Here is a 25,850-nt window from a genome sequence, read left to right as displayed (position 1 = left end):
GGCCTGACACGCACCTTTCTGTCCGGAGTGAACAAAATTAAGGCTGACGCTTCAAGAGCGGCATGCATAAACAGTATCACACTCCCATGAAATACCATACGCTGTTTATGTTCCCAAAGCTGCAAAACAGCTTTGGAAAAGTCTAAATTATATTCGAGACTGCAGATGGAGGTAAAAAGGGCTCAATTGCTGTGCTGCCGTGAAACTGTCAATTAGAATATTAGTTTTTGTAAACACATGATTTCCTGGTGAGCCATGACATGAAGAAATGTAAAAGCTTGGTTTACATTCTTCTGACTGCATTTAAGGAATTTTAAGACTTTACTTAAGAAATGGGAGATAGAATACTTCAGCCAGTAATGACTGATATGAACGATGACAGATGCTAGAGAAGAACAAGATGAATAGTTGGAAAGGATGTTACAACAATCTGTATTTCTGTATTTGGGTTAATAATAGGCCAAGATATTACATGTTAAAAAAATTAAATTGGAAACATAGAAATATGTCAGGAAATAAAAATCTGAGTAACACTGATTTGGACATAAAATACATCTCAATTATTGTTAGCTATTTGTCCCATATGCTTTATACTACCAGCTGAAATTTTTTTTGAAATCATGTGAGAGGCAAAAGAGAAAAATCCTTCTTAAAAGGCAATTCATTTTTAGATTCTGATGATAACCAAGTCCTGCCTCAGTAGAAAAGTAAACTTTTAAAAGGTCTGTTTACCACCCGATACAATTGATAAACTTAGCAGGAATCTTGCCTACAGTTACGCAAAAATGCTATTCAGCAAATGAGCCTGCTTTCTGAAATAAAACCAATATGCATCACAGTATGTCTGTGCTCATTTAGTCTAAAATCTCCATTTAATTTTGTGCATTTTCAAAGTCCACACCTCCTTCTCCTCTCTATCAACCAATTTGCCATCTGTCTTTATTGCCTGTATCTTGCCTCTCAAGGTCCACGGTGCCGTAATGGCACAGCGCCTCATGTCTAAGTGTGTATTTCCTAAAGGGCACTCGAGAGCCTGTTTACTGATTACCAACTCTCCTTCTCCGTCTCTGAACTCACGCCACTCTCACGACAGAGTCAAGGTCGCTCCCATGCTCTCCTCCATGCCATCAATCTCAGAAGGGGAAGCCAAACTTCCTCTCACGCTATTTTGTTACTGTTTGTTACCCCCCCCCCCCCCCCCCCCTTTTGTGCTCATGATAAATATGCTTCCCCCTCCAAAATATTATATCCGCTTATTCCTCTTCCATTCATCTCAGAGCAAAAACAAACACACGTTGACAGATTAATCAGTTTTTTATACAAGTCTTATCCTTTCCGGCTCACAGCCCTGCATTTAAACCAACTTCATTTCTGTAAATCGGTAATGTCATTGTTTTTCATTGAACGGAAAGGTGGATATTATTGATATCATGTGAAGATCTCACACGCATAAGCCTCAGTGGCACGCACACATAACCCCCCCCAACAAAAGAAACTGCATCTGTTGAATGCATACAGTACACACATACAAACAAAATGTGTTTTGGTTATAAAATTGTATTTTTGCAAATAAAAACAGGTTGCTGCAGTTTATTCTAGTTCCAGCTTTTTTTAAAACAGAAAAACACCATAAAGCTGAGTTTATCTTTGTGCATTCTAAATGACAGATCAATCCAGGCTGTAGAGACAGACTACAGCCAGCTTGTAAAAGTTTACACACTCCAAACCCCACGCTTTAAACAGAAACTCAGCCCGTATGAATTACAGTGTAACGACACCGTCAGGAGCAACGTTAAAGTAGAGACGCTTGAAGCATGCAATCCTACAGCCTTCGTTGTTGGCCCGCTTTTCCCACGTATGAGCAACGCGACGTCCATCGCCCGTCCTTTTGACCCAACAGACACTTCTTCCTTTTACTCGCTCTGGGAAACAATCCCGTCAAGTCCGACTGCAATGTAAGCAAATGTGATCACATGCCACAAATCACAACAATCTATGGGTGTTACACAAACACAGTGATACACAAATCTAGGTTATGTAAGCATGCCGATTTAACTGTCAGTATTTATCAAAGTGGTTGATGCTGGTCAAGTACACAATTGGACATCACTCTGACTTTTATGATATTCACATAAACAGGACGTTTGCGTCAGAGGGATACAGACACGAGCATCAGTCACACATTTCCCGTTTCTACACAAACTCCTGCTTTAGCTCTCTATAACCACGTACCGCTGTGGTACCTGTGGTGGAGGTGCAACGCGGCACAGTGTGGTTGAGTCACCTCGCGACCACCCCGCCATCTGTTTGGTATCAATCAACACCACCACCATCATCATCATCATGACGCTCACCATCATTATCAGACAGCAGGCTTTTTTTGTTTTTGAAGCGCCGTCTTGAAACACTTTCTAAAGTTTGTTTCCATCTAAACTCACTCTCCCATGGACAAAGATAGTCCTACATACACTGTGAAACACACACTGTGAAACACACACACACACACACACATATACCACAGTAACCACAGCTTTCTCAACTGTGGGGTACTGGGAATCCAGGGAGAAAACATTTAGGGGTCTGGGGTATGCACTCATAGCTAAAAAGTAGTTAGCTGTCAGTATAAACCATAAAACCAAAGCTGCCATGTCTTCCTTTAATAGACTATATGGACATGGTGTGACATCACATATACGTTTTAGAGGGGACACTCAATATAGAGACACAAGTTGGATATATTCTCGGTAGCATTTTTGGCTTGTGACCCCTTAAAATGAAGCTTTGTCAACTTGCAACCTCTAGTAACAGATTGCATTATGTGTATGAGTCGTGGCGATTTCAAAAAAAGTTAAAATAGTTTAATCTGGACCTCAAGATATAAAATGATCCATCAATTAAAAAGCAAAGAAGTTGGAAAAAATAAATATCGTCTTGTGAGTCATTTCAAGAGCCCTCAGATATATCTTTCAACCTCGTAAGACCCGCCCCCGAGGTTTGGAAACACGAAGTGAAGACTTGAAGTTATCCTGAAACCACTTCCAAGACACACATAAGAAGAAATGAACTAATGAAGACTAAATTTGTCGTGGAAAAGAAGGGATCACTTTGTAATACCAAATACACTCAAATAGGTAGATAACAAATAGGGAATAAATCATACATGACTTAAAGTAGTCTTTAAAGATGTTAGAAACCTACACTGATCCACGCCAACGCCAAACTAAATTATTTTTATTCAAAAAGACAGGTAGGTTTCTATTTTACAGTTGATGGTGCTTGTCTTCAGGCTCCAAAGCCTTGAAATGATTTCCACATGCCATCTTCTTCCCTTCACCTTTGATCCCTGTAGAAATATGTCAAACACATTTACAGCTGAAGCTATTGCAATGTGATGCAGGCCGGATGCAAACTCGTTGAGGTGAGTCAGAGTATGAAGGTCGACGTAGATTTAGAAAACCAGTTCTGATAAAAGAACAAGTTCTGCTCCGGAAAAAAAAATCGCTAAATTACATATTAATTATTGAGAATTAGTCCAAACGTAGTCACTCTGTTGGAGCTACTTGAAGGTGAGCGGTTAAAAAAACCCGGCAACACTGGACAGGAAATCTGTCATAGTGTTTATGTGAAGGTAAATCCATGCACCTGGAGTTTGTGTACAGTTAATTAAGACTATAATTCTGTCTCTGGACGTTAGTTGACATGTTGCTTTGAAGTTCATTTCCAGATCCCTTTAATTCAACAATTTAATTCCACCTCATCTGATCCATCTTTGTAGCAGCGTTTGTAATTGAGATGGACATAACTTCAAAGTCCTTCTCCACAAAGTGTTGACAATATTTTGTGTACATGTTCTCGTGGCCTCAGGCGAGTCTAATCAGCTACGACGACCAGACAAAGACCCAATCCTCGGACCCTGATGTAATCCCAGTTTCGGTGCACACACATGTTGTATTTGTGATCTTAATGCAGACACGCACACAGAGGCGGTTTCGAGAACAATGAATCCCTAAACCAGACGTGTGCAACTTCAGTCTTGTTACATTCAGCACAAAACGTGTTGAAGAAGTCCTTTCCCACACATCTATTATGCTAAAAAGCACCACACTATTCAGTGAAGTTTTTCTGCACATATTGAACACAGGTGCACTTACTGAGTCAATAGCTGTGTTGTGCCAGAATAGATTTTACAATAGCTCAACAAACACATAGACACAGGGAACCAAAAATAACTCAAGTTTGTCATAGCATGCTTACATGCAAGGGGACATAAACATAAAATTCATTCATTTAGAATTTAAGAGATGGCATCAGTACATTCTGTCTTGCTCATTCTGGGAATGATTTGCTTTATTATACTTTACTTCTGCACATGCAAACCCGCGATCACAGTCGACAGATAAATAGAATTGCAACATGTGTCCTGAGGTAGCTGCCCCATTTAAGATATCGACCCTAGAGCTACGATGTGATGAGGATGGAGGGGGGAAGAACGCGAGTATGTGAGTGTGCTCGGGACGTAAAGAGGCCTCCACACATGGGAGCGTTGAATCTCCAGCTGCTTCTAATTCTCCCTCATGGGTCTCTGCTGGCAAAGGGTGTAAACCGCATGCTAATGTGTGCAACTTCTGAGTTGTGTGTGTGTGTGTGTGTGTGTGTGTGTGTGTGTGTGTGTGTGTGTGTGTGTGTGTGTGTGTGTGTGTGTGTGTGTGTGTGTGTGTGTCAGCATCAGTGTGCCCTTTTTCCTGCATCGCAGTATGTGTGGCATCTGCAGGAAATGAGAGCCATCCTCCTTTGGCTGATGAAGACAAAGGGACTGACAGACTCTATATGTGCTCACTGAAGCCAAACTGTTGGAGAACATCCAAACTCTTTTAAAACTTTTTTGCCCTTGTCTCCTAAATGGGTGACAATGATAGATCGCTCTGAACCAACACAGGGTCCTGTAAGTAATGTGGAGCAGTGGGGAACCGGAGAGAAAGGGAAAAAGTAGTGCTTCAATGACAAATACTTAGGTCATATGGCAACAATATAGCGCAAACAATAATGCACAGAAAATCTGTGTGCGTTGCATCGTGTTTAATATAAGGAGACCTTGGCCTTACAAGACCCCTAAACCACACTAAACTTCCCTAGCTCTGCATAATGAATATATGTGGTCTGAACTGGGAGCCCTCCCAGATTTTTCAGAATTGTGGGAGACCCCACACGGAACACATGCTTACACAAAGTTCTCTACTGAAGCCCACACACTTCATGATAATGTAACCAATCTCAACCTGAGATCTAACTCCAGCTTGTTTTATCTTTACACTGCTTATTGTGTGGGAGCTATTGTGCACAGAGTGAATACAAAGAGACAGGGTCTTAAAAGATTCACACGAAACAGTGGCGGTGAAAATGAATTGTTAGGACCATTTTGAAGAGCAGACTGGATTTGACATGACGTGAAAGATAAGAGAACTTTAAGCATGAATCTATTTGGTTCTTACTAACATGACACTACAAGATCAGGAAAGAGTTCCTCTGCTTTTAGGAAAGGCCATTTTGAGCGTCCGGTGAGACCAAACTGGCCCACTTGGGTCAGCTTTGAGACAATAAATTGGATGACAAGCCTATGCTACTGCCAATGGAGAATCTTTGTCTCCCTCTAGTGGTTAATGATTAAAACTGACTATCTGGGTCCATGGAAAAGTGACATACGGTATATAACTTGTAAAGTTTCTGGGACAAACATGATATTCTTGGCCAGATAAATCATCGTAATCTCATCAACTACACGGTGCCAAGCAGCAATAATGGCATCATAGCCGTCTGTCTAAAACTGCTCTTTAATATTTATCTTTCATCAACACAATGCAACAATATTTTAACATTTATTCGTGTGTTTCATATCAATATTTGAAATAGCACAGTCAGTTGATGGAGCACATGCCGATGTCATGTTATTATGTCATCAACAACCATCTACATACATTAGCACCCTTCATTTGTAAGTCCATCATGTGGGGGGGGGGGGGGTCCTTTTACAGAGTACTGACTCGGTTGTATTGTTGCAAAAGATAGAAATAACAAAAAATTTCACTTTTGATCTTTGGAAAAGAAACAACTATATCCAGACAGCATATTTATCTTACTTTATACTCCTTCTCAACTCTACAGTGTTGTGGCAACAAGGCCACTCATTGTTCCATAAGCAATGGCTACAGGGAAAGGGATGGCAAGTGACAGATTAGGCAGTGAAAATGAACAAAGTCCTTGCTTTAGCTCTCACAAAGGTCAGCTTCTTCACTGTATGAAACCTCCGTGTTTCTAGGGAAGGATGTAATGAAGTCTTAAATTCACAGAAGGTAATGTTTGTTGATGTAAAAAATGATCTGACATGTATAATTATCTTGAGTGTCACACATTAAGACAAATAGCTGATTTTAATGTAATTCAAACTTCTGAAGCGTAGTCAGAGTTTTGCACACATTATGTATTACCAGTGCCAACCACTAGGTGGAGTTATAAATTCAGGAATCTGGCAGAATTTGAGAAAAATAGCTTAGTTTTCCTTTACTTATATTTCTGTCTAAGAATGTCTTCATGAAGCCATGCACTTCATTCTCATGACTATCCTGCCGTTCAACATCGATGTTGGTGTGTTCAAGAGTAAAGGCAAAACTCCAAATATAAAGATTGTAAACTACATTTCATTTGCTGCCATTTATCACAGTGCATTGTCAGCTCCCTTTAAGATTTCAGGCACAGAATTAATACATAATCATTTACCAGCAAAGTTGTGAAAGAGGCACATTGTGTTAACAAAATATACAACCAGAAGTTACCTTTCTTCATTAGCAGTGACACCTTTGTGAAATGTGTTGTTGCTCAGCTTACTTAAGAACTGGAATGGCCCAAAAAAAACACACTAATATATATATATATATATATATAGAAATCTCTGCACAGTGAAAAAATAATAAATCAATCTGGATCATCATTAGTTGAGCAGAGAAGAATGCATTTTCGAGTATGTTTGTATGTCCTGTTCTTTTTTCCTGCTCAAACAAAAGCATGCATCTAAGCCAAGGCAATGATGGCAGCAGACATGTTGTCCCAGTGGGCCGAGAAATGTATGAGCCAGGTCTGAAGTACTTTGTAACATAAGTGCAAATATCAGCCTGGTGTGAAAATGGCACAATTTGTTTCTGACTGCATTGTGGGCGACCTGGAAATTGTCTGTGCACTTGGCTTAGATCAGCTGGTCAGAGTTCAAGATTCAGAGGTTGAAGTTTAGGTGTTAGCAGGCCATTGTTCCGTCTCCCTGTTGAGGATAGTGTGTTGGGGGGCCTGGTGTACTCAGTAAGGCTCCATCTTGATCCTTCTGTACAAGCAGCTGGTGAACACCATCCCACAGACCTGAAAACAGGAAGTGCTAGGTCAAAAAGGTGCTGCTCCGTGTTACCATGGGAGACTGCAGGAAGCCTATGTGTGCGCTATTGACTGTGAGGGCAGAGACGGGTTAGATGGGGGTTAGAGACCGCTGCGAAGAATGTAGCTGGTTACTATGGGGATGGCAGGAGTCAAGCAGCCATTACTGCAGCAACGTGTGTGTTTGTGTGCACAGGCTTGCATAAGCAGATAGTAAATGAAGCGCTGGAGGAGGAGGGGTCAAAAGGAAAGTTTATGCACAAATGTTCACCAAAAATATACAACTACTATTCATAAATACTGCTGAAGTTTGGGATTAGACTGATGATCATCTCAAGCAATATAATGTATCCAATGATTTGTCTGCCTTAATGCTAATGTTGGCAGTAACTGATGACTGAACCCACTATACTATAATGTTGTATGCAGCAACTTTCAAAAATAGAAAAAACTTCAATTAATATGAGTTAATAACTTAGACTGAGACTTTACTTGCAGTGTCCCTGATAAACCCAGAAAAAAGCTTAATTGGTGGACTTTTCAAAGCTGTTCAACCATGTCAATGCATACTTTTGCTGATGTCAATGTAATAAGAGAAATTATTTATAAAAAATTTAAAAAGACACTGTTGTTTCAAACTGATCAGAAGGTGTCTACGTTCATAAAGACACGTGATCTGATGCTGGAATCTCTTGGCAGCAGGGTAGCCACACTGTTCTATGCAGAACCAAGAATCCATGAGACATGACTTACAGAATCAATGTACTATTCTATACTACCATAGGAAAAAGGTCCAGAAATAAAGGAAGAACAGCAGGAACGGATATTGACCTGTGCCTCTAGGCCTGCCATATTTGATGGATAAACAGGCGAGTGCCAAGATTCAATCTTTGAGTCTCTAAAAGCCCTCTGAGAAAGCCTTATCGAGCGAGTCTGCATTATGTATCGACTCAGAACGATCTCTCTTCAGGCAAGTTCAGATCTTTTTTATTATACTTCTCCATCTTTTTCCAGTGATGGATATGTAGGAACAATATATTTTGGCTCAGAGAACCATGACATGAGGGGAAAAGTGAGAAAAACTGCCTCTCAGTTATTTTTGTTTTCTTGAATGCAACAAAATGAAGGAATAAGGACAGAAAACACTTATCTCCTGTTAGATGGCAGGTGTCTGCTAAAATCTTATTTTTTTGGGAACCCAAAACAGAGTCCAAATTAATCATTATTCCTTGAATCAATGTTCATGATAGGCGATTTTGGATCGCAATTAACTATTGCAACATCACTCACACTTTTCCTGAATGTTGTACTCGTAGATGTATGAATAACATTTTAATTTAGTTTAAGTATATGATGCATCTTCTAAAACAAAATCTATCAAAATAAGGTAAGGTTACTACTCCTGATACCAACTTTTAAATATAAGAAATATCAACAAAAAAAAAAGTTCTTTATAGGATAAGGCACTTCTGTATAAAAGATACAGAAAATGACTCTTGCTAACAACATCATTGTGCACAAGCAGGTAAGTTTTGATAAATGCAGCCAGTCTCATGATGTGTTTATCCTTATCCATCAGCCACAACAGCCCGTTATCACAACGTACAGAGCAACAATCTGCAATATACAGCCAAAGCCAGGCAGCTGCATGCTTCACACTGAGCTAAAGACCATGCAAGAACATAAACATGTTCCTATGCATAGCTCACAGATTTCACATTTAACACGGAGCGGACAATCACACAAAGACAAGCATGCAGTCAGATATGAGATTTCCACAATGCCTTCCAACCTTGTCTCTCCAGTTGATTAAACCCACAAAGGTGCTCTAGATCTAAATCACAATGTACCGAAGTCCTCCTCCTCTTCTTTATAGAGCAGATAAATAAAGCAGGCTGTCAAGGCTGCCCCGGCCAGCTACAGCAACACCACACGCACACAAAGACAAACAAACATGGAGACAAACGGTACAATTCACCATAGATAGATTAGTGTGGTAACACTTCATTTAGTTCATTTAGTTTAGGCCAAAAATGAAGGATGAAAAGTAGATAAAATGATGAAAACTACATAAAATCTGACGTAACATGAATTTCAACAAATCTACATCATTTCAGTCTAACAGATACTAGAGACAGGAATGTATACCAACATTTAGACTGACTGGAACAGAAGACAAAGACAGAGTTAGCCTGCAGTTTAAAGGAAAGCAAACATAATGCTTTGATTCAATCATGTTAAATAACACCACACAGTCTCACATAGCACTGTGTCCTATACATTTATTTCTCCAGGTATGTTTTATATATTCAGTACCCTATCTTTAAATTAAGAGTAATCCCTTAAAATCATTTGGGGATTAAAGAACATCTTCTCATTAAAGCAACGGTTAATGGAAAACTTTACTTCTTAATTCCTTTGTCACAGCTTGGTGATCTCTCAGCCTCTTTTGTTATCCTGTGTGGCTTTATTCTCAGTTCCCATCTTCCTGAATTAAACTGTTTAGCCTGAACAGCATGTATAATCATATAAGTCATTCAAATACCACTAGAAATAATCAATGCCGGTTTGTTTGGTTTCAAGTTTCCCTCGAGGCAATTTACCAAGACATGGAGCAGAGCTACAAGAGGACTGTCAGCCAGCACAGAATCATAAAAAAAAGCCCCCCTGTATGCCTCACTGTCCTTTTGTAAAGGCTTAAAAGCTCGAGTCCATCTCAGGCTGGGACAAATCAAATAACAGCAACAAACGAAATCAGATAATGATGACTGAGGGACTGGAGCGAGATGAAAAAAATTTCCATTTAGAGGTCGTTGACCTGCGATGGTACATTTGTAGTAATGGAAAGTAAAACCCATCTGTCTGGGATTTTTTCGACAAAAGGGCAGCACTCATACACAAAAAAGGTAAAAAGAAGAATAAAATATGAGAAAAGAATATTCGGGCTTCCATAAAGCACAGTTTACTCAGGATGAAGACTGCAGAATAGCACCTCTGCTTCTCCAACAGCTATCTGAACTACATAGGATAGTTTACTTACCTGCAGACATGCCACTCCTATTCCCACAGCACCGATGACCAACAGGTGGTCGGCCAGAAACTGCTCCAGTTTAGTGATGCATCCACCCTGCAGAGTCAAAAGCTGAAAGTTAAAATCCAAAGCTCTCCATGACTAACTTCCAAATTGTTGCGGCCAAGAAGAAGACATCCTGCAGGGAATATGTGGGTTTATTAAAGCTGGGATGCTGCAGCCTATGGCGGTATGGAGGACATTTTTTTTTTCAATCAATAGAAAGTTTATAAATGCTACATGAGTAAGACAGAATATATTGTGTCTGTAAGTTATTTATTGTTTTCTCCCAGAAGTGTGAAGTCCACTGACCTCCACCTTGTAGATGTTGGAGGGGTGGTCTCTCTTGCCACAGCGAAGGGTGATGGTCTTACAGCAGCTGTCGGGCACCAGCCTGTCTTCTGCCTGCTTTGATGAAACGTACACACTCGCCATCCAATCATGGGAGTTGTTGCTGCCACAGCACTTGAACTGGAGAGAGCAGAGAGAGGAAAGGAGTTGGTTTCATGTCACACCGTGTTCTTTTTTTTCTTCTTATAACTAGGCCAGTTTTTATAACCAGATTCAGTTGTTTGGCTGGAACCACTTCTTCAAATCTTTATTGTATTACCTTTGACAATTCTTTCAACTATAAGGAGTGGCTTCTTTCCTCTTTAGCAAAACAAAATACTTTAGTTATGATATTTTAATATTTCACTAGTCATTTCTGGAAGTTATTTTTAGCCAACCCCAATAACACAGAGCTATGAGCACTTCCTCCTACTAAAGCTAAGCGTATCATTTGAAATGTAACTTCATAAATGGAAGCTGCAGAATGAGTCATGGAAAACAAGTTTATAACAAAGTGTGACTATACTTGAGCATGTGAGCTACAGAAAGGTCCAGCCTATAATTATATATAAAACAAGGAAAGTCTTTTGGTAAACATAGTCCATACATCCTGTTGTAGTCTGTCCACAGCTAATGTGATGGCCTCCCTCCCTGGCTGGGCGTAGTTATCTGTCATCGTCTGGTTGAGATGCTGCTTCAGCTCCTCACTCAGCTGGGGAAAAGGAACAGAGAGAGAGAGAGAGAGAGAGAGAGAGAGAGAGAGAGAGAGAGAGAGAGAGAGAGAGAGAGAGAGAGAGAGAGAGACACAGACAGATAAACAGTGTGTGAGCCAGAGAAGGTGGGGGAGTTTTTATGGGAAAGAACAAAATGGATTTTGTAACCAAGAGGTACTTCATTTATTACACATGGAACGCATTAAATAAAACAAAAAACAGTAAAGTTGCATTTTACACCCACACTGTTACGTCTTGTGTTTGTGTGAAATTGTCATACTTAACATATGAATTCTTGTGTTATGGCAAAATACATGTTTTGTGAGGTCACAGTAACATTTGACTTGAGAATTCTAATCAATTCATCCTTGAGTCCAAATTTGAGGCTGAATTTGAAGAGGTGTTCCTGAGAATGGGACGGACAACCCCAGAAAACATAATGTGCAGTAGCAAGGCAAAAAATGTGAAAGAGTGTTGAAGTGTTCAGCTTGACAAATGCAAAAGAGTAGGTGGTTTAGGACAAGATAAACAAGTAGCAACCCCCACGCATCGGTGAGAGCTGCGGAAATACATTGTAGCAAATGAACTTCAAATAAAGCCTCTGATGTGGGGATGTTTGTGTGCATCCATACACACACACACACACACACACACACACACACACACACACACACACACACACACACACACACACACACACACACACACACACACACACACACACACACACACACACACACACACACACACACACACACACAAACAGAGAGGGAAGATGAGAGCCCATATCTTTAAAGTGATTCTATCCTGTGCTGAACCCTTTTTCCATTATTAGCATGGTGCTCTTTGCAGTCGTAGCAGATGTTTGTGAGAAAACAAGATCCTTAGAACAGATAAACTCCAGAACTCAATACTCAGCGCAGGTGGCAAATAGTGACGACCTAAAAAAAAGCAAGCAAAAAGATCTACTCTAGATTCCCCAGTGACTCATCATCATCTATGACCTTTGAGACAAAACCACTGGGAAACCTTTTCACATAGAGCAAAAATTATGAAAAGAATAGGTTGATTGTACTAAAACCAGAGGGTCAACACAGCAGACTAATGGGGGTATTCATGTAGCTTCACTGGAAGGCACATGGCTTTGTTAACATCCTCAAAGTATATAGTGATGCCCTGGAGTCTGTGTCCCTGCATAGCGACTATTCACAGATAGAATATTTTGAGATAAGTTGAACACCTGCAGAAGAAAAACTTATTTAGTCTCTATTTTACAACCGTTGAACACTCACCCACAGGGCCAACACAATCTGTAACATCAAACATTAAAAAAAGCTATTTAAACATTCACTCAGCAAAACATCCTCACTGCCTGACTGCATACCATTTTCTATTCGCTACAAAAAGAAACATAAGGATATTTTCACTTACCCTCTGGTAGTAAACATAAGCCAGTGCTCCAGCCACCAGTTCAATCAGGAAGATCAGCAGCAGGCAGAAGAAATACTGTGAATGAGAAACACGACAGATAGAGAGAGAGAGAGAGAATAAGGGAGAAAACTTTTCAAATTAGACAAATCCACACATCCAGACATTTCAGCTTCGTAGTCATCAGAACAGTTCTCGGCTGACCCAACTCACTGCAGAAAGTTGCTCACACTCGTGACGGCTCAATAAAAACTTCCATCAGCTGTCACTGTGCTGCATCTGTCACTTCTAAACACAGATGGCGACGCACAAAAAGTGACAAACCAGAAATCAATCCGACAGGCAGTAGAATCAGATCTCTCTCGGGGCATCTTTTATAGAGCTCTCCACGCTGTTTGAAACCAGTTCCAATTCTTTGTCATAATAAACTTAAAAAAAACAGCATCTCAGGGGAAAAAAACCTCAATTTTCCGCTGATTAAATATGAATCACCACAACAGCATAAACCTTTATTTATGCTGTTGTTTATGCATTATATTCCTCGTTTCCTCAGGGAAACAAAGAATATAATTGATCACGCTTCAGATTAGTGTAATTAACCACAACTGAAGATCAATGCCTCAGAACTAAAAACTAAAATATACACTGGTGGCTCTAACTAAGAGCCTTTATCCTTCTATTGCGTGTTTTGAGCATAGTTATGTAAACCTGTAGCCAACAGATCGCCCACACATCTAGGCTGCTCTGGCAGACAGTTGCAGAATGAGCGAGATCAAAAGCTACAGTTTTCTCACAACCAAAATACACATCCGTGCCATGTAATGCAAAAAAAACAAAACACATTCCACTAATTAGGCCCACCTGTCACAGAACGGGACACACAACTGTTTGACAGCATCAACAGCGCTGCTTGGCTCGAGACCCTGATGCAGAGACAGATGCTACCACACCAGCCTGCTGTGACTCTGGAAACAAAGTGATGATGGCAAACTGCTGGTCAAACAAACAGCCGCAGGGGAGCAATAATCTCACTGAATTAATATGTATGTGACGCTTGCACTTTGCAGTAATTTTGTCGCGCACAAGCACAGCGTGCTCGGTATCTCCTGGTTACAAGATAAAAGAAAAACAACAAAAAACACACTGTCTTTGTCTGCCTGCAGCCCACACAAAATTATAACTTTAACCCTTCTTTACACATGCTGGCATCACTAATTAATCTCCCCAAAACTCATTTATAAATAGCCCATTAACACAGTTGGTATTCAACCAAAGTGCATAACAGACTCCAAATCCTGTACACATCCAGCTTCTGCACTCCTGCAAGCCCCCATTTGACTTTTTTCCAATGCTCCATCCATCAACAGCAGATAGATGGACCTCTAAAAATAGTCCTGCAGCAGTGAACATTAACCTCTCCCGCCTGCTTCTCTCCCACTGGGCCCCGTTTCTGTAAAATAATGAGGACAGTAAGGTCCATGTCAGGGACATTTTTCAACATCCAGTGAAAGACTTTAGACCAGGGAGAGCATGGAGGAGTTCCATGTTATGGAGTTGCACAGAAGAGGCCACCCTTTGGATACATCCGGGCGAGTATCTATCCTCTCAATGTAGACACGAAAATCTAGGATCATCAGCATTGTTGCCCACATGATCATTCAAATCACATAAATTATGAGAAAGTGCGGCTGAACATCATTTTAAACATGTGCATCATAAGGAACCGTCACCCTTTCTACATCAGAAGGTTAGTTCAATGTTTTCCACCAATGAATTGCAGACATTTGTGTGAAATTGTCATAATTAGCAGATGAATTCTAGAGTTATGTTACCTTTGGACCACAAAGTACTAGTCAGTTAATCTTTGAGTCGAAGTAAATGTTTGTGCGTGGTGCAATGAAATTCCCTCAAGGCTGAGGCTGAGATATCGCGTTCACAAGAATGTCAGAAAGATGTGAGGTAACCTTGACCTTTGACCATCAAATTCTAATCAGTTCATTCTTGAGTCAAGTGGATGTTTGTGCCAAATTCTAAGGAAATCCCTCACGGTGTTCCTGAGATATCGCTTTCAGGAGAATGGGATTGACAGATGGACAACAGTAAACTACAAACAACTGTGTATAGTGCAATTTACAGTCACAGTGAATGGAGGTTTATAGGACAAAGTTATGCTGCCTTCCTCTCTTTATGTCAATATTGGAGAGGAAGTCAACTTCTTTGAACAAACTTTATTGGAATTGTCAAGGGACGAAATGGACCGGATGTTCAGTGCTTATGTTCAGTTTGAAGGCCCACGTCATGGATGGTCAATTGTTCCGTATAGTTTGAGTATAAAAGTCTGACAGTGATGATGTTTCATTCATCATTGGAGGTAAATGTGATTTATTCTGTGATTTTTACATGTATTAGCTTCTAGGTAAAACTGTAGTCTTTTGTTGCCACTTTCAAGTTACAATGCAGCTACTTATTCAAGGGTATTAGAGAATGAACTATTACCTGCACTTTGGCCTTCTCAAAGAACACAACCCTCCTTTGTATTTTTAATGATGGATGCTACATTTTTGTACAAGTAAATGTTTTAGTTTTTTTTCTAAAGGCATAAAAAAAAACTATTATGAATTTGTCAATTTTCACATTCCACCATCACAAACATACTACCATCTAACCCCCCCCCATGTGTCCCCTGTCTCACCGTGGACAGACAGCTTTTCTGCTCCCGAACGACCGCGCAACAGCCCAAGAAGCCCGTAACCACCACCAGGCCTCCGGCCAGGATGAGGATATATGCCGAGACAGCGAAAGTGCTGGAGGCCAGCAGACTCAAGTAGTCACTCTTCTCCACCAGTGTCCAGACTCCTACACCCAAAACAGCTGCTCCACCCACCTGGAAGAGAAAGGAGAGAGAAGGTGGCGCCTGTATTAGAATCAAAGACTATAAATGAGAAGTGGACGTAGTCATTGTGACGTCACCCATTGGTTGGTGGAACTCCGGTTTTAAAGGTGCTTTACAGACCCGTTGGTAAAAGATAAAAGAGATACTAGATAACTGACATGGGTGTAGCAAAAGGTTTCAGAGAAGGAAAGATAAGAGTTATAAAATGGAGAAAGAGGAGATATGATGACTTGAACAAAGAAAGGACTTCCTGTAAGTCGCTTTGGATAAAAGCGTCTGCTAAATGACTGTAATGTAATGAAATATGGTGAAAACACTAAGTGTGTCATATCAAATAAAAGACTTAAAGTATAGTTAAGTTAGTACAGGGCAGGAAGTGACAAATAGGAAGTAGGTTCAGTGGGATTAGATGAGTCACAAAATGCAACAACATGAAAGGGTCATAAGAATGAAAAGACAGGAAATAGAAAGAGAAACAGTGAGTATTGACCAAGCATAAAGAATAACAAAATCAGGTCAAGTCAGGGCACTTCCTTCCAAAACAATCCCGGATGACCCGGGGTGGCGTCCAGGATCTGTTCCTCTCATCAGTATGAAAGGGCAGGCGCAGAGGAAATGCCTCAGAGAGTCTCTCCCCTTCATCCTCCCATTCCATTTCCATCAAAAGCAAGATCCCAAAGAAATCACAAAAACACATGCCGGACGAAGGAGTACCACTTGGATAAACAGGGACCTGAGGGAGATGACTCGTCTAGAACTATAGCATATTTAGGACTTTTATTTATTTCTAACAAGTTTAAAACCGAGGCGTAAATCTGAATCCAGGATCTAAACCACTTACTGAATACAAATTGTTTCAAATCTAATTAGGAAGGCATGCATTAATCCAATCCGCTACGTCCACGTCAAGAGGGAATGGACTTGATATGTATTAGCAAGATGACTAGCAGAGTGTTTTGTATACTGCTTTTTGTTGATTAAAAAAGAAAAAAAGAGAAAAATAGGTGGAAATGCCAGGCACCAATATGTTATAATGGTGCCTGGTGGGAGAAAAAAAATTGTCTTAAAAAATTAATTGAGGAACAATATAGAGTAGAGCCTTTGGCCCAAGGAGGAGAGGGAGACCTTGCGGATGAATTTTAAGGTGGTGTCAGAGCGTTAACCCAAGCCTGATGGAAAGCTTGATCCCTCTACTCTCTTTAATCTCTCTCTCTCTCTCTCCTCTCCCCACACACACACACACACACACATATATATATATATATAATATTCTCTTTCCCTCAAGACTTTGAAACTGTTTCAAAGACCCCCGATACTCTGCACAGTAGCTGTAAGAGTATTCACTTTAAGCAGCGAAATGCAGTATCATAAAATGTAGTGGCAGAGAGCCAGTCTGACACTCTGTTCCCCAGCGAACACTGACAAGCCCTAAATAATCTATGACTCACTTCGGGCCAAGTCCATAGCTCAGCTTTTTCTCAGTCGGAACTCTCCTTAATCCTCTCCCTGATTCTACAGGGCTCCTTTTACTCCAACGCCTCTCTGCCTGCAGTTTTAAAGGAACATTGAGGCAATTTTACTGTGCTATAGCACAAAATCATGGTTATGCTTTTACTAAAAAAAACATCTGGTGAAATTGAGCTCTAATCAGTATACTTGTCTTGTTTTTTATACTGCAAGACCTGTCAATGTTACTGCGATGAATTGGCTGTCAAAAGTTGTTGATTTCAAAGCTTATTTAATGCTGTCTGAGCACCGCATTGCAAGTAAGCACAAGTGAATAGATGAAGATGAAGATGAAGTATAACCATGGTAAAGTGATTGAGCTTAAAAAGTAGACTAAATACAGCTCTTACTTACCCAGAAGAGAAAGTTGAAAACAAAGAGCAGGTACTTGAGACACACCGTTAGCCAGTCCTCCTGCTCATCTTTATAAACCGCCGACATCTTCCTTTGACAAGATCAATTCTGAAAGTGCAGATTATTTAAAATCAATGAGAGAGGAAGATAAATGGGAAAAACAACATTTTACAGCAACAAGTTTGATACTGCATGGCTGTAGTTGAATGATTAGCCTCACACTTTCATGATTATCCCTAAATGTTCCCCTTAATACCAAAACGTTAAGAAGGATTAAAAAAGAAAAAATGTGAATCCCAAACAAATTGATAAACTTGCTCGTTAGAATGTATTCTCAAAACAGCGTGTAAAATAAATTGCAAGTGTATGTTCCTAATACAACCCCAAATGTAAAGTTAGAATATCAATAACAATTAATAGAATTTAATTTCTCAGCTCACTGTCAATTGACAGCTCTGCATTAAATGTGTGCCGCCAGTAATCAGAGGGATTGTGTTTGCCAAAGGGTTGCAGCTGCCTATCAGATGTCACAACAAAAGCAACATCTCAGCAGCAACATCAAATCCCCTTCTCGTCGTTTACAGTTTGCATGCTTTACCAAGTTACAAAACTAATTTACTGAAGTGTTGTTGTCACATTTGCACTCCTCCTAAACAGCACATCCACGCCGGTCACACAATAGTAAGTAATCTCATGGGCATTAGTGTGACTGAAAAAACTTGAATCATACCAACACACTAAAGTCACATTCCTGTCACTACACTGAAACTGCACATTTTTTATTTTAAATAGTTTCTTAATGAAACTCCTTCTACTATATATATATATATATATATATATATATATATATATATATATATATATATATTTACTATAACTATTTGGATACATCTTACATGTTAAGTGATGCAACATTCAAGTTCACAATATCATCTCCTCTTGTTATAGCCACAAACCACTAAATTATTGATAGCACTCAATAGTCCATAAAACTTTTTTGAGTTTGAGTTCTGTAAATAAAAGGCCAGGGGATGGGAAGTACTTAGACCCATAAAAAAATCGATCAACACCATATCTTTTAAGTAAATAGCACCAAAGGAAATGGTCTCTGCAGGTTTTGTGTTTGTTGACCAGGGAGTCATAATCCATCAAAAGTATAAGGCAAGTCTAAAACAGTAAGGGTAAATTGTATTTGTCTGGGGAAGTATTGGATTAATAATTATAATTAACCAGGTTTTAGGGTTGGTTCATCCTAGCATTTAGCCAAGCAGAACATTTTGGTTTTATTTGCCCAGATTTTAAGAAAACTATATCTTTACAAGAATAATGGAAGTTAATTGAGTTTAATCTGGCTTGTTCATAGCACTAAAAATCAAAAGTGTGATATATTACCACATAATAATAATCCAGACCTGGGTGTGACCTGTTTTAACATGGATTATTTGTACTTTTCCATGCTGTGAGCACCCTAAAAAGAAATGTAATCCACTACCATGTCTATTGAGTAATAAAACAAGAGACACCTCAGATATGGATACATGCATTGGCACCGAAAACCAAAGCTATCTCCCTGGTTAAATTAAACTAAATTAGATGTAAATGAGAGGAAATAAATTGATTGTTTTTGATTGCATGTTAACTACGTCATCATACTGCATACAGGATCAGAAACAATACATGCATTAATGTTATTGCATTGACGTCAACGACAAATCAGACTCACCTGACCGGTGTTTAGGGGTGAATAACCTGGTTGTGTTTATTCCCGTCAGATCGCAGTGCGCCGCAGCAGTGTGCTACAGGAGGTTTGTGTGGATGATGCCTTTAGGGGCAGCTCGTATTTTCAAAGTTGTGTAATCATTACCCTACTTTTTACACTGTGAAATAGCCTACCACAAAGGCACCAAAGTCGTAGAGCTCAAAACAGCATTTGCTGCAATGTTTTTTTTTTTTTTTTTTTTACACTAAATTTATTTGTAAATGACCATGTTCACATCCAGCTAAAACAAAGATAATAAATGCTTAGTACAGGATTTAAGATAAGATAAGATAATCCTTTATTAGTTATTAGCAGGCTTACAGCAGCATAGAGTAAAGTGCACACAAGAGACATAGTAAAGAAAGACAGATAAAAATTAAAAATTAAAATAAAAAAAACAAGTATTATAAATAAGCAATAAAAACAGTAGAAAAACAACAATAACTGAAATATAATATTTACAGACAGAAAAAAACTATTTTAACTATTATTGTACAGTGTATTGTATTGCACAGGTTTTTATTGTCATGTTTTTATTGTCATGTGTCATGTGGTCTGCTGGGAGCAGAGTTGATTGTGCAGCCTGACAGCAGATGTATCTACTACTGTAGTCGTACCTAACGTTACTTCCATCTGCAGAACCAGGGCAAGTAGACCGAAAAACTACATATATATGATATATCTACACACACACACACACACACACACACACACACACACACACACACACACACACACACACACACACACACACACACACACACACACACACACACACACACACACACACACACATAAACCTAAAAACATAAAATTGTTTATTTACTTATTTTAGGAACATTTCCGATTTTCTGACTGCCCTTGAAGGCAGCACAGTGTTAACCTGTGGAAAGGGTCACAATGTGGAGTGACACAAAGAAATTGAGTTGCTACCCTTAACCACGAGATATGCTGAATACCACCGTGCCATTAACAGCACAACCTTGGCAACAATGTAACCACATATGCCCTAAAGAATTTCTAAATTAGTTGTACATTAATAAACAGAAATAAAAGAGGGGAGAATGCACGGCACACAACAAACTATATAATGAAAAGTTGAAGCCCCTTCTGTTGACTTGACTACAAAATGACCTCTGTGATCCCAAAGGGGGAGATGGATATTTGGTATTCAACATTGAGCAGATCAACATTAATTTCTTTGTCCATACCTGTTTGCTTTTTCTTAGTCAGAAGTCTTGTAATCATCAAATAAATGGAACTATACACAAACCCCCACAAGATGTAACTCTGTATGACGAAAATAATTGTGAAAGTAAAAGACAGGCAAGGGGAAATTAGGACACCAAACTTTTTAAAATAATAACTCGACATAAAAGCCAAAAATATCTTCTAAATAAAGTCACTGAAAACCTGTTCCCTGTCCTCTTTTTTTTTTTTTTTTTTTTTATGTAATCATGATTTGGCATCACAGCAAGACTTCCTCTCAAACCAAACCAGACTCCTTACTATTTGCCTCTTTTTCCTACTCAGTAATTAAATAAGCTTGCAAGCTATTAGGAGTAGATGATAGCTGCAGGGGGAGGAACTCTGCAGTGGTCACCTGGACTGCCGACAATCAGTCTACCAAAACAACATTACTTAGGGGAGGATGTCATCCATTAGGTCACTTTAATAAACATCATCCAGCCAGAACATGGAAAAGGTACACAAGATCATCAGTCCTATGGATAGGAATTTGGAGCCTGTCTGTTTCCCATTTCCTCATATTTGCATAGGTGACACATGGCAGAACAAACAGAAATGAGGTTTCCCTGAAAGCCAGCTCATTTCTATGCCAGGCCAAGGCATCTGCGTCTCATTCTGCTGTACTGGAGTTAGTTTGTGGCCCGCTATGCTTTCTCCCACAGAGGGGGTGGGGGGTTAAGAGCAGGACATGACTGAGCATGCATGTCAAATACAAACTGGTTCAGGGGTAAGTAAACATAATGTGCATTGGTGTGTGCATGTGTGTTTGTATGAGGGGCAAAGACAATAGGGGGATGTGTTTAAAAATAGAGCGAAAAAAGACTTGCGCACTTGTTATGCATCCATTCATTTCATTTCACATTATACTTGCCAAGTTTGAACATCTGTTTGCCTGGATTTTTGCCTATCTAGAAGGAAAAGTTTGCACACAGTGGATGAACATTTGTTTAAATGTGTGAAAATAAGTGGAAGAATTTAAATAAAGGGATGAAAAATGATCTTGCTCGAGAGACATTTTTTAATTGAAATGACAAATGGGACTAGATACTTTCACAGATAATTTATTCTGTTTTGGAGCATTGTGTGTGTTTGTCTTTTCAAACTAAATCACTAGTTTTGTGTAAACCAGAGGTTCCAGGAGTGCCCTGTAACAGTACAATGGTGTAAAGTTTGAGCCACTCAGCTACTGCTTGTTGTGCCTGACCTCTTGTGGTCAGACTCACCTGGAAGCCACATCACAGCCTGGCCTCCTCAAAGAGAGCACAATAGTTTTACATGTTGTGAAGGGCTGTCAAAAGTGTTGATATCTACAGCACAATTCAGGCGGATAAAAGAAAATGTCAGACAGATTACAGACTACAACAATCTTATCAAAAAAATAGAGAACTCTCAGGCCGTGCAATCCTCTTTGCTACTTCTGTGCACTGGATTAGGAAAAAAAACCAGGAAGGACTAATAATATTCTCAGAGGATAATCTGATAAATTTCTTGGACATGAACCAAGAGTGCACCATAGAGGTGAAGCAGGAAATTCACTTTCCAGAGAAACACTAGTCGTGATGGCAATCTGTCCATGGGATTTCTGAGGGGAGTAAAGTCTCAAATGACTAAATCAACAGATGGACAGAGAACAGAGGAAATCTCCACAACTGTTGGATGGATTGCCATAAATCTCACTGCAGACACTCATGCCCCCTCTCAGGATGCATTGTAATACATTGCTGATGCCTCACTGATTTCTCCAGGACCATCATCAGGTCAATATTTAATGTTGTTCCATGATCATGTGCCTTCAAAACTATGATATTCCCATCCCCCTCGGCTGTAGACTACTTGATGTCTAGTGCCATTTAGTGTGCTGAACGTGACAAACACATCTGCTTAGTGACAACATGTTAGCTTTGTCATTGTGACCACTGTGCCCAAAGAGCCTCACGGAGCTGCTCGCATTATTTTGTGGTGAACTTCTTTCTTTCTTTCATATGAAATAAGATGTTCTAAAAGTAGTTTTACTTTGGAGAAATTACATCTGTGCAAAATAAATTGTGAACATATCAAGACTAGCCTATCATTCGTAGGATATGAACGTAATAAGCAATAAGTAAAAACTGAATTTGGGGATGATGTTTTATTTACAAATGGGCTGCTATTGCTCAAGTGAGTGGAGTCGAAAGAGTTAATTTTTTTACCAGGAAGTGTATATTTACAGATCAGGGGAGGAGCTCTGACCAACCTCACCATGCTGAAACGAAACTGAAAGAGGAGATTTGCTTAAGTTTTGTTTGCTTTCGCAGCCGCTTTTAAAGCTTTCCATTTTCAGGTAAGATAGATAATATAGTTCAACTGTTCTTTTGCCTTTATGTGTTTCTCTTCAAACATGAGATGTATACAGAATATTCTGCCACATTGACTTGAGTTGTATGAGTTGTAATTGTATTTGTACTACTTCTTGAACAGATATGGCAACTGCCAGCAGTCTGCTGTCAGAGGAGAAGTTCCTTTGCTCTGTCTGTCTGGATGTTTTCACTGAGCCAGTCTCAACTCCATGCGGACACAACTTCTGCAGAGCATGTATCGACAAGTATTGGGATGCCAATGACATTTTCCAGTGTCCATTATGCAAAAGGGAATTTTCCCCGCGACCTGAGCTCCAAATCAACACTTTTATATCTGAGTTAGCTGCTGAGTTTAAGACGTTAGTTCAAGTCAAAGGCTCAGCTCCAGAGCCACAACTTCCTGAAGCAGAAGACGTTCTTTGTGATATCTGCTCAGACATGAAGGACAATGCTGTTAAATCTTGTCTGACGTGTCTAGTGTCTTTCTGTGAAGCTCACCTCGAGCCACATAAAAGAGTTGCTAGTCTCAAGGGCCACACCCTATTAGACCCAGTGAGGAATCTTGATGACAGAACATGCAAGAAGCACAACAAGATAACAGAATTGTACTGCAGGACCGACCAGGCCTTCATTTGTGTCTTGTGCATCAAAACCGATCACAAGACCCACAATGTTGTCCCACTTGAGGTAGAATATGAAGCAACGATTGCAAAAAAAGACAAGACGATGGCAAATATCCAAAAGATGAAACAGTCAAGGCACGAGAAGATAGATGAGTTTGAAAAGGTACCTGATGTCAGCCAGAAAGAAGCTGAGAGAGAGAAAGAAGCCAGCGTGCAGGTCTTCACAGACTTGATCCGCTCCATCCAGAGAAGCCAGGCCGAGCTGGTCGAAGTGATAGAGGAGAGGCACGGAGCAATAAAGCAGAAGGCCGAAGATTTTCTCACAGAGCTGAGGATGGAGGTCGCTGAGCTGGAGAGCAGAAGCGGACAGCTGGAGCTGCTGTCACAGTCTAAGGATCACCATCATTTTCTCCAGAGTTTCCCAACCTTGTGCTCTCCTTTAAACACAGACTGGGTCGACATTGACGTTCACAGCGACCTGTCTTTTGAGAGAGCGAGAAGTGCTGTGACTCACCTGAAACGGAGAGTTGATGAAATAATGGAGGAGCTTCCTGAGATCAAAATGAAAAGAAAGAGAGAACATGCCGTGGACTTGACTTTTGACCCCGACACAGCATTTTGTGAACTTGTCATAAGTCAGGATGGGAAACAAGTGAGAAATTCAGACACAGAACTGGATCTTCCCACCAGTCCAAAGAGATTTAAAATATATCCAGAGGTTTTGGCCAAGGAGGGGTTCACAGCAGGGAAGTTTTACTTTGAGGTGCAAGTGAAAGGAAAAACTGATTGGTTTGTTGGAGTGGTGGGAGAGTCTGTGGATAGAAAGCAGGACAAAGCTCTGTCAGTAAAGAATGCATACTGGACCATTGGGCTTTTAAAGGGTATATATAAAGCATTTACAACACCAAGGGTTAAACTCACGCTGAAAGAAAAGCTTCAGAAGGTGGGCATCTTTGTAGACTATAATAAAGGAGAGGTTTCCTTCTATGATGTGAATTCTAAATCGCATATCTATTCTATCACTGGCTACCACTTCACAGAGAAACTTTATCCGTACTTCTGTGTTCAAGGCAACACGGATGGAGCTAACTCTGCCCCTCTCATCATAACCCCTGTAACTCAAACACACTGAGTTAGTTTCATCTTTAAAGCCCACAGAAGAAATAACATCGGCCTCTATTAACACACTTAACAAATCTGCTTAAAGTGTTAAAAACAAATGTAAAATGTTATATCAGTAATCAAACTATCCTCTTTAATATCTGAGATGTTTTCTAGCCATACATTGTGCACCTTTCTGTTTGTGTAATAATATTAATGTTGCACAGTGATATTGATCCTGTTCTATTACAACGGCTGGGGTTAGCGGTGTTCAATTATAACGATATATTGTAAAGTTACTTTATTATTTTGTTGCTCTGTCATGTATAATTTGGTTGGATTTTTTTTTTTCCTAAATCACATGTCAGACATGTTTTGCCACCATAAAGACCATAAAGAATGCATAACATATTCATCATTTTGCTTTTTTCTTTGTTGCAATTTACAGTGGCTTTTGTGCATTTGACAAATCTGGCAGAATAAACTACATGTGTAGACTAATTTTGTCATGTCATTTCTACCTGTGAGATCTGTCCTAATATTTAACTCATCAAGCATTTGAACAACTCCTGACCATAGACATACTGCATTTCTTTTCACAACAATGCATTTAAAAGCCTACCCCCATTATTGACTAATACAGTGCCTTCAAACATTTCACTAATCAAGAGATTACAGTAAAAGCACCACTGTTTGAGCAGTTTGCAGGTTCAGTGTTTCGCACAAAGACATTTATACATCGAGGGGGTTTGAACTTGTGACATTAAGGTCAACTAAACTATATCTAACCTCCAGCCCCACTGCTAGAAATGTTTTATTATCTTCATTTAATGTTTTATTCTCTTTGTTTAATGTTTTAATATCTTTATTTAATGTTTTATTCAATTTATTTAATGTTTCATTCTCTTTATTTAATGTTTTAATATCTTTATTTAATGTTTTAATATCTTTATTTAATGTTTTATTATCTTTATTTAATGTTTCGTTTGTCACAGTCAGTGGTGCAGTGACGTCACGTCATGATGTTTTCACGGATGTTTATCTGGACGGCTCATCCTCCTGTATACCGTGTGCCG

At 39.6% G+C, this 25,850-nt stretch overlaps 2 protein-coding genes across 3 annotated transcripts; one reads left to right on the top strand and one right to left on the bottom strand.

The window, feature by feature from the left end:
• Nucleotides 1–5,860: 5,860 nt before the first annotated feature.
• tspan11 (tetraspanin 11) lies at nt 5,861–19,520 on the bottom strand. Of its 2 annotated transcripts, XM_054624567.1 has the most exons (9): nt 19,431–19,520; nt 17,708–17,815; nt 15,647–15,838; nt 12,958–13,032; nt 11,421–11,525; nt 10,796–10,954; nt 10,454–10,540; nt 9,206–9,330; nt 5,861–7,401 (listed from the first exon to the last, which is right to left on the bottom strand). In XM_054624567.1, exons 2-8 carry the CDS (start codon nt 17,792–17,794, stop codon nt 9,253–9,255), a joined length of 783 nt encoding a protein of 260 aa, XP_054480542.1. In that variant the 5' UTR covers nt 17,795–17,815; nt 19,431–19,520; the 3' UTR covers nt 5,861–7,401; nt 9,206–9,252. The 2 variants fall into 2 exon arrangements, with proteins under 2 accessions (XP_054480542.1, XP_054480543.1); XM_054624568.1 differs by lacking the exon at nt 9,206–9,330.
• A 3,423-nt stretch (nt 19,521–22,943) lies between these two features.
• On the top strand, nt 22,944–25,246 carry LOC129112661 (E3 ubiquitin-protein ligase TRIM39-like). The gene is made up of 2 exons (XM_054624853.1): nt 22,944–23,034; nt 23,172–25,246. Exon 2 carries the CDS (start codon nt 23,174–23,176, stop codon nt 24,803–24,805), a length of 1,632 nt encoding a protein of 543 aa, XP_054480828.1. The 5' UTR covers nt 22,944–23,034; nt 23,172–23,173; the 3' UTR covers nt 24,806–25,246.
• The last annotated feature ends 604 nt before the right edge of the window (nt 25,247–25,850 follow it).

The sequence above is a fragment of the Anoplopoma fimbria genome, chromosome 23 (assembly GCF_027596085.1).
Source record: "Anoplopoma fimbria isolate UVic2021 breed Golden Eagle Sablefish chromosome 23, Afim_UVic_2022, whole genome shotgun sequence".
NCBI classification, from domain to species: Eukaryota; Metazoa; Chordata; class Actinopteri; order Perciformes; family Anoplopomatidae; genus Anoplopoma; species Anoplopoma fimbria.
The sequence above is the reverse complement of the archived record's forward strand: the minus strand, read 5'-3'. Positions and strand labels throughout refer to the sequence as shown.